This window comes from Vidua macroura, chromosome 10, assembly GCF_024509145.1.
Source record: "Vidua macroura isolate BioBank_ID:100142 chromosome 10, ASM2450914v1, whole genome shotgun sequence".
In the NCBI taxonomy this organism is placed as follows: domain Eukaryota; kingdom Metazoa; phylum Chordata; class Aves; order Passeriformes; family Viduidae; genus Vidua; species Vidua macroura.
Window position 1 is genome coordinate 1280213 of NC_071580.1, and position 9672 is coordinate 1289884.

Consider the following 9672-nt stretch of genomic DNA (forward strand, 5'->3'; position numbering starts at 1 on the left):
TAAATGGGAATAAATCCGTGTGACAGGGCAGAGCTGTTGCTGTCCCTCGGGAATAAATGGGAATAAATCCGTGTGACCCCAGTGCTGATGGAGGGTGTCAGCACGGGCACGTTCAGAGCCCACACTCACCGGGGCAGGGCAGTCAAACCCTTTCTAAAGATCTCTTTTTTTAGCTAATGAGATAAGAACCTGCTTGTGCAGCCAAAGAGTTGCCCCAAGTAATGAAAAACTCCAGTTCCTCTCCAACATTTGCAGGCAAGGGGCCAAAGTTTGCTCGGCCTGGTGCCTCGAGGCTGAGCCCCGTGTGTGCAGCCCCACAACACGGCTTTGTCTCCAAAATCTGCCTTGGAAATCCATCCTCAGCAGCTTCGCCTCCCGCTCCCTTCAGCAAACACTCTCAGGGCAGCTCTCAGTTCCCAGCCTGCTGCAAACCCGGCTTCTCATGCCTCAAACGCCAATTATGTGCGGTGTAATTAAGTCACTACGCAAAACAAATCGCTTTGCCTGTTCCGAGCGGCCCCTTCCAGGCTGGGATTCCCAAACTTGATATCCACAGCAACATCTGCTGGTGGAAGAACATAAATGCACGGCTCAGCCGTGCCGAAACCTTCTGCTGTGCCTGTGCACCACTTTTCCCAAAACCAGGGATATATCCACTATTTCTTTCTGTTCTACTGCCCCACAGTTACAAGGGGCAATGCATAACGTTAACACATTAGTATGACTTAAAAGAATAAATTTATAAAGTAATTTATAAATTAATTTGGAAATTAATAAATACAGATGCACACGTTTGAGGGCTTAACAGCCTCATAACAATGTTCTTTTAATAAACAGTTATTGCTACTTACTGCTATGACCCCACTTGAAGGAGAACACTGATTTTACCACTGCAGTAGCACTGTGTTGCAACAAACACTGTGAACTTTATTACTCCATTTCCATTGGAGTTCCTTTTATAGAGCAATGAATATTTTTGGCTTTTTAAACCACAAAAAAAAATAAAACGTAAAGAGATTAGCAACATAGCTCTATATAAAGCTAATAATGTAGGCAAAATGAAAGAGCCACTACAAAGCTTTTATATCTTCCATCTGACTATTCCACCACAGAATGGGATTAATTTCATCCCCATTTCTCTTTTGGAGCCTTGCCAGTGACACTAAGAGGAAGGATAAGAGCTCCATGGCTGGTGCCTCATATCAGGGCTGACAATTTGGAGTCCATTAGCAGGGAATATTAACGAGTACAGATGTATTTCCTGCCCTGTGGGTCAGCCAATCCATACCAAAACCTCCAGAGGTGCAGTAAATTCACATATTCCATGAGAAAGTCTGTTGTGAGAGTGTGATTAATACGTTTGATCACATTTATAGATATTTCCATAGGTCTGCTTTACACTGCTCATACGATTTGTTTAATGGTTGGATTGATCCTGGACTCTTTCCCACCCCAATGGCTGATTGATTCTATAAGGCAATGGTTCTGTACATGCCTGGCACAGCCTGATCTGGCCACACACTGGGTTAAACCCCAACTCTGGTCACCCACTGGATTAAACCCCAACTCTGGCCACACACTGGATTAAACCCCAACTCTGGCCACACACTGGATTAAACCCCAACTCTGGCCACACACTGGGTTAAACCCCAACTCTGGTCACCCACTGGGTTAAACCCCAACTCTGGTCACCCACTGGGTTAAACCCCAACTCTGGCCACCCACTGGGTTAAACCTCCTACCTTGCAGGACACTCCTGACGATGGTTTCTGTGTGCTCAGCCAGCAGCTCAGCCTTGGCAATGGCAGCCAAGGACAGGTAACTGGACATGTTCCTGCACAGCTCCTTGTTGCCCCTCTGCAGGAATTTCACTGCCACTGGCACAGCCAAGGCCATCACTGGAGGCCGGTTGTAATTCTGCAAAAACGTGAAAGAAAAGTGATTTATATAATAGCCTCGTGCTGGGCACAGGAGGGAAACCAAAGTCAAAGCAACAAGGGGAAAAGAGAAAAAAACTTGTCAAGAAAGGTCATGTTTTGGTACCACCACTGAAGGCAGGAGCCAAAGAAAGAGCAAATACAGAAATTTAAAACTACTGCAGCAGGAAAAGTTAAGAGCAGCCCTATCTTTGTCTTCTGCTAGAGGAAGCAGAAGGGCAGTAACAAAATATCTGGTGCATAAATATAAATCAATATAAATAAAATATAGAAGATATGAAGTGCACTAACTACATGCTAACATTTCTAATGAGACGTTTTGTGCTCTAATGAAACATTTTGTGTTTGGTGCTCCCTGGGAAGAAGAGGCTGCATCCATCATGCCCAGCACAGGAAACACCTTGGAGCAGCCACTCCCTGGAAACTTGCTCACAGTGTGACAGCTCTAGTATTGATCATTAATTATTCTGTAATCAGTAAGATTTTGGGTTTTTTTTATTTAAACTCACAGAATTCCAGAATGGTTTGGGTTGGAAGGGACCTTAAAGCTCCCCCAGTGCCACCCCCTGCCATGGCAGGGACACCTCCCAGTGTCCCAGGTGCTCCCAGCCCAGTGTCCAGCGTGGCGTGGGACATTCCAGGGATCCAGGGGCAGCCCCAGCTGCTCTGGGCACCTCCAGCCAATGCCTCTGAACACTGAGATTTTTCAGGAGTGCAAACTCCTCTTCCTAAAATGGCTCCAAGCTTCTGGAACCTTAAGGGGCCCTGAGTGTACACTGGGGTTTTGAATTAAGGCCAGGAAAGGTTTTCTGCTATTGCTTATACAGAAAATGGTGTGCACAAAGCACACACATCCATTGCCTGCTGAAGTCCCACAGCAGCAGGACACGGTGTGTCACTGAGCACCCACATTCCCCCTGGAGCCTCCTTAAGCAGTGCTGTGCTCTCCTCTCCACTCAGATCTTTGAAACTGAAGCACATCCCTGTTTCTGAAAATAATCCTGCAGTGTGATCATGTCTAATTAGCAGCTGAAATCCCAGGCAAACCTGGAACCCAGATGTCTGAGACAGCAACAGAACAGTGCGAGGGAAGGCAGAGCAGATTTTCTGGACTTTCATTCTGGAGCAGCTCTGAATAGAATAAATTTAGACTGAGAAACCCCAAATCTGTTATTCCACAGAGCCTGAGCAGCTCTGAGGATTTCCCCTTGGAGCAGAGGCTTGCCAAGCAGTGGACACTCCCTTCCAGAGACCCCTGAGGAAGAAGGGACTGCAGCCACCCCTTGGTGCCAAGACAGATAATTCTGGCAGCTGCCATATGACCAAAAGCTGCATCTTTAATGAGAAAAGCCCTTCAAATAAATGGAGCTTTCTGCAGCAGCATGTTTAAATCAACATAATGCCTTGTTATGTTTGGCTGAGGCACCACGGAGCAGGAGCCAAATGCTGCTCCAAGTTTTTGCTCTGCTACTCCACACAAAGAATGGGAAGATAAGGCTTGGCTCTCTGACTGGGATTTAAAAGAGCTAAGAAAATTCCAAAGAACAATTCTTTTTTTTTTTTTCCCCCCACCCCTCACAATAAAGATAAAATCCTTAGTTAAGAAAAAGTTTGAATTCAGAGGGAAGGAGAAAGGTTTCATTTGTTCCATGATAAACATCAGGGCAGGAAGGCACACTTAAAAGATGTGGAGGTGACAATGAAGAGCAGATTTCAATAAAGTGATACAATGATGTTTGCAAACCTTGGGGACCTCCCTGCTGCTGCTATCAACAGAGACTTGCCTGAGATCCAGCCCAGCTGGCAGATATTCATTATTGTTCCAATTGTCCCCCACATCTGCTGGAAAGCCTCCGTTTGTACCTCTTTGTTTTAATGCAAAGGATTGCATTAAAACTTTCATGGCATTAAAGCTTTCATTGTATTGCCAGTGAAAGCTCTGTTCTAGGGAGCAGCAAATGTACTTTTACAACTCAGCTGGATCCCTGGCAGTGCCCAGGGCCAGGCTGGACAGGGCTGGGAGCACCTGGGTGTCCCTGCCATGGCAGGGGTGGCACTGGATGGGCTTTGAGGTCCTTCCATCCCAAGCCATTCCATGGTTCTATGAGTTACCTCAACAATTCCAAGAGAGGAGGAATCAGAACGCTGCAATTCCCCAAGCTCCGAGTTTTAAACACCACCACTCACAAGCACTCAAAACCAGAGTTCCAAAAGCAATTTAACCAACAAACCCAAAACCGTTGGCCCCGAGAGCCCAGCGCTGCTGCTCTCAGCCCAGCTCTACCTGCAGGATGCAGCTCATGATGTCGGATGCAATTTTGGCATGGGGGGCATCCTCGTCTTTGCCAGAGGGCTTCAGGTTGTGCTCCAGACAGGACTCCCAGAGAGCCACCAGGGCCTTGCCGTGCCTCTCGATGGATGCAGTCTCCCTGATGGCCGAGGTGATGCGGGTGATGCAGATCTCCACCACAGCCTGGTCGTTGTCGTTGGTCTGGTAGTCCTGGGGCACAGCACAAAGCATCTGCCAATGAACTGGGCTGCCAGGACCCCACCAAATTCAGTTTTTGTAGCATTCCAGTGTCCATTCAAGTTTTTGTGGCATTCCAGTGTCCATTTTTTCCTTGTCCACCTCCACAACAAATGTTCAGCGTGATAGAACTCCGGAATTTGTCACCCCACAGGACTTAATTCTCATTAAGGTATGAGGGGTCCATACCTGCTCATTGGGAAGTTATGGACCCCCGTAATTTCATATAATCTTTAATAGGCTTGAAATAGCTATTTAATAAAAATTATGATGAAGATGAACTGGAATTATCTTCGAATCTGGTGGGAGTTGGATTTTGTCAGCACATTTAAAATGTTTTTAAACATTTAAAGCATAAATCTTTATGTAAGTAGATATATAAAAAAATAAATATATATTATATATATAAATAATATATAACCTATATAATATATATTATATACATAAATAACATAGATATAATATATTATATATAAATAATATTATATATAATATATTCTATATATTATATATTCTATATATTATATATTCTATATATTATATATATTCTATATATTATATATTATACATAATATAAAATTTATTAAAATTATATATATTTATATATATAAATAGAAATAAAATATATTTATTTAAATTTGTAAATATATTTTAAATATTTGCTCTTCAAGTCTTATCAGAAATTTAAATTGTTTATATACACCCCCCCTTATTTACACAATATAATCTCATTAAAATTTTTATTAAGGACAATGTCTCACTCACTGCAGCCGAACTAATGATTCTGATCTGTTCAAGAGCTTCAGAGAGGCTTCCTTCGATCTCAGCATCCTCCAGGGAGAAGAGATCCCCTGCCCGGGACAGGTCCTTCTGTGCCAAAACCAGCCCGAAGAGGTGATGCATGGCCCTGCTCAGCCCCCTGCAGGCACCATGGGCACTCAGCTGGGGACAAAACGGGAACAACCCCGGCCAGGAGCACTCAGCTTCATATGAAGGATAAATATTTCAAGGCTTCCTTGGCCCCAATCTTAAAGAAAATAATAAGAAAAAAAAAAAAAAAAAAGCAAATGCATTGATTGGCATATTCCAGTTTAGCAAAGATTTTGAAATGTGTGTGAAGGTGTCACACAGAACCCCCTGAGCCAGGGACATCCTTAAGCACGTTCATGAACTGTGTGCATTTTTACCTTCAAACACTAAGCAGCTTAAAATTATTTTAAAAATACATAATGAGTGAAGCAGAAGTTTTCTTCCTTTCCGTGCACGTTTCCTGAGCAGGCTGGCCCCTGAACCAGCTGCTGAGGGCTCCACACCCTTTCCCTGAGCAGCAGAGCCCCAGGAGGAGGAGGAGGAGGGTGAAACCTCTTCCTTTGTTTCCTGGGTTGCCGTGTCTTGACTCCAGAAAAACATTATTAGCAAGACTGAGAAGACAGCAGGTTTTGTTTAGAAGAAACTGTCACTTTTGTTGCCAAAATGATCCCTAAGGTCTTTTAAGCTCCTGTAAAACAAAGCCTTGGCTGAGGTGAAACTCTGCTCTTCTCCCTGGCTGAGGGATGGAGCAGAGGCTGAGCCAGGCTCACACTTTGGGAACCCCTGCACTCGAGTCCCAAAGCTCTGCTAGGTCCCACTTGGATTCACTCTGGGTGTCAGTTCCTCTGGATTCTTCTCTGGAGTTGACAAAGCCACAAGATACATCCCTTACAATTATTATCTGAGATACGGAGTACCCTTACTCCCTATTTTATTCTCTTTTTCAGGGAAAGAAAAAAGTCAAATATTATCACAGAACCACAGATTGTTAAAGAATTGGGAGGGACCTTAAAGCCCATCCAGCCCCAACCTCCCTGCCATGGGCAGGGCCACCTCCCACTAGCCCAGGTTGCCCAAGGCCTCACCCAGCCTGGCTTTGAACACTGCCAGGGTTGGGGCATCCACAGAAGGGGCAAAACCAAGGCAAAACACTGAGAACCTTCTGGAAGCAGCTCCCTGGGCCAATCCCTGTTTTAACAGGCAGCACACTGCACCTGCTAATGCCACAAGGCAGGGCTGTTTTCATTTCCCCAGTGAAATGGGGAAATGCCATTCCACAGGACTCCCAACCCCATCGAGCAGAAGCAGAAAGGAGCTGAGACCGCAAACCCCGAGGCACAAATCACCCACCTGAGCCACAGGGAGGGTGGGAGCTCAGACACTCTCACCTGCTCACACTCAGCCATTCCCAAGTCCAAAAATAAAAGTTCAGAAAGCCCCAGACACAGATTTTTGTTGTTGTTTTGTTTTTTTTTTTTACCTGCTCAGGATCCCCCCAGGCCATCCTCAGGGATGGGCACAGGTGCCCTGGGGACAAAGCCTGCCCCTTTGCTCCTGTCCCCCCGGGCAGCACCCAGGGGCAGGTTGGCAGGCTGGCATCCCGGAGCTGTGAATTGCGGTGCCACGGGGAAGGCATGCCAGGAATGCAGACTAAAGCAGCCTAAAAGTTACCCCGGGCTCCATCAGGTGACCAAGGAACCCGAATGCAGCGAGGCCTTATCTCTGAATGAGCTGCTCTGTTTCCAGGGCAAAACACAAAGCCTGCTCCACTTGAGGGCAGTTGTTTTTAATAGAGGAAACAGAACTCTCTGTGTTAGTGGAAAGCTATCCTTGCCTGGGAAGGAGGGGAAACAGCCCTCAGTAAGCTCACACTGTTTGAAAGCAAGACAATAAGTGAACAGCCTTGCTGGAGAGGAGATTTCCTGGCCAAAGGAATCAATGCCGTCTTTTGCAGCCTTTACACGAGCACAAAAGAGGGGCTGAGGTTTGCTTTGGCTTTTAACGTGAGCCTCAGGAGCAGCACAACAAAATGTGCCCACACAATGCAGGAAAAGTGCTCCAGGAGGGAAGGTCTGCCGAGCCCTCGCTTGGATCAGCTGCTCTGAAACACAGCAGCCCTTTCTGCAGGGCTTCATCATCCTCCTGGGCCCCTTCCAGCTGAGGATATTCCCTGATCCTTGGGAATATCACTGGCCCTTTGCACGTGATCCTCCCCTGGGTGTGCTCCTGCACAGGAGTTTCTCAGAGAGCTCCTGAGCTCTACCCAAACAGAGAATTTTATGTGGGTTTTATAGACAACGCTCCGGATAATGCAGGAAAACATTTATTTATCGTGAGCTCTTGGAAATGGAATTATAGCAAATCCCCTTAATGCTTACATTGTGTAACAGTGCTGGAAATCCTTTCCTTCCATCAGCATTAAAGAGAATTGTTCCTTAAGCATTCCCCTGCTCACTACAAGGTTTGCTATTAATAGGCAGCAGGCACTGAGCAAGAGGGAAAACAAATAATGTGTCTTATAAAATGTCATTTTTAATTTTTCTTTTTTAAAGGGTCAAGCTGGGCAATAAAACTGCTGCAGGGTGTGGCCCCTGAGGTGTCTCAGCACCTCCAATCTCCATCAGCTTGACTCCACACCAGCCATCAGAGTTTTCTCACTTGCTGTGTTTGTGTCCCATGCACAGAGGGAATGGAAAAGGCAAAGGGTTTGGCCAAAGTTTGTCCATCCTGCCTGGATCCCCTGGCACTGCAGAGGGGATCACAGCAGGAATTCACACCTTTCCAAGGCCAAAACACGGGGAACAAAGCAGGAACTCCAGCACTCAGAACAGGCTTCAAGTCATCGTTGTGCAGGAAAAACCCCTCAGCTTCTAACACAAACCACTTGCACTGGTCCCGGTGCAGTCCCACATGAATTCCAAGGTTTGATCTGATTTTTCAACACCTCCTTTCCCTTTTCATGCCAAGCTGAAAGAGCCACCCTTTCCCTGGGACCCTGAAGCTGCTCCCCCCTCCAAGGTGAGTCTCTGCACTTGCTGCAGGCACAGCATTCTTACCAAAGCTCCTTATCAGAAGCCATCAGAATAAAAGCCAGCCTGACAGGTTTCAGAGCTTGAAGCTACTGAATTGGTCTGTTTGCAAAATAATTCCCCCAATAATAGAAGATTAACAATAAAAATCCCATGTAAAAGGGCAGTTGGACCTACAGGCATCCAAAAGCCATTTGAACTTGAGCTGAAAGGCTGAGCCTCACAGTTTATCAGGAGCTCAGCTTCTGCAGAATGACATTAGAAGGACAAGAAAAAAAATACAATATTTTAAACCAAAGAGAAAGGGAGAAAATATTTTTTTCTATATTTACAGTGAAGGAAATTCAACAAGAAAATAATTTCCTTAACATCCAGAAGACTTGAAATGTAAATCCAGCTGCTTGATTTGCTGGGTGTTATCCCACTGAAAACAGAACCACAACCTTCAAGCAATTGTGCAATGACATTTTTTGCCTAGTTCTGTGCTACACAACAACCATCAGGAAAGCCTTCACTGTTTAAGGAATTTTAGGCAACTCAGGCCACTGGAGTTCATGTTAAGTGAACCTTTACAGGATTTTCTGGTTTCTCCCTTGCTGGAGCTGCAGTGAGGACAGGGATGCTCCCAACCCAGGCCAGGCAGGGCTCCCAGGGAAATCCAATTAATTACCAGAACATCCTCTGTGAGCCCAGTCTGCCACGGGCACCACACCATGGTTCTCCCCAGGTGCTGCAGCACAACTCCCACGTGGAATTTCTTACTCCTCATGGAAGGGCTGAGCCACCACAGGTGCCAAAGCTCTTTGCTAAACACAAGGCCATGCTCATTTTCTGAAGTCTTCAAAAATCTAAAAGGTATAGAATGAGCATCTGGTTCAAAAATGTAACTTGCAGCATCCAGTAAATTCCACAGGAGAGGAAAGTGATCTGGGAATTCCCTCGACCTGGAGAGGCTCATCTTAGAGAACTGGGAGCTGTTTTATTGTGGACACAACACAGCCCAGAGCTGTGAGTAACCTTAAAAAGGAAACAAGAACTCTTTCCTTACCTCGCAGCCCTGTTGCCATGCTTAACTCATGGATTCCACAGAGTGCTTTGCATCAAAGGCACTGGAGGAAAAGAGCAGGAAAACAGTGTCAGTGACCCAGCCTTTCCAGACTGTAAAACCCCCCAGGACTGCTCCAGGAATGATAGGTTTGCACCAAACAGGGTTCAACCCTCAGCACCAGGGCCATTAAAGGCCAGGGGAGCAGCTCTGCTGAGCCCTGGGCTGGTTATTCACACGAGCACGGAGTGAACAGAGCAGGTTTGGATTTCCATGCTCTGGGGAGAAATGTTTGCAACAACGGCATATTTACTTGTTGGTTCC

General features: G+C 45.9%; 1 protein-coding gene across 3 annotated transcripts in view; it reads right to left on the reverse strand.

The window, feature by feature from the left end:
* VEPH1 (ventricular zone expressed PH domain containing 1) overlaps positions 1-5367 on the reverse strand; it is a 52669-nt gene extending 47302 nt beyond the window's left edge. For all 3 annotated transcript variants that reach the window (XM_053986486.1, XM_053986483.1, XM_053986484.1), the window contains exons 1-3: positions 5230-5367; positions 4222-4437; positions 1743-1917 (exon numbers count right to left, since the gene is read on the reverse strand). In XM_053986486.1, the coding sequence (XP_053842461.1) occupies positions 1743-1917; positions 4222-4437; positions 5230-5367 (529 nt within the window). The remainder of the gene's footprint in view (positions 1-1742; positions 1918-4221; positions 4438-5229) is intronic.
* Between the last annotated feature and the right edge of the window lie 4305 nt (positions 5368-9672).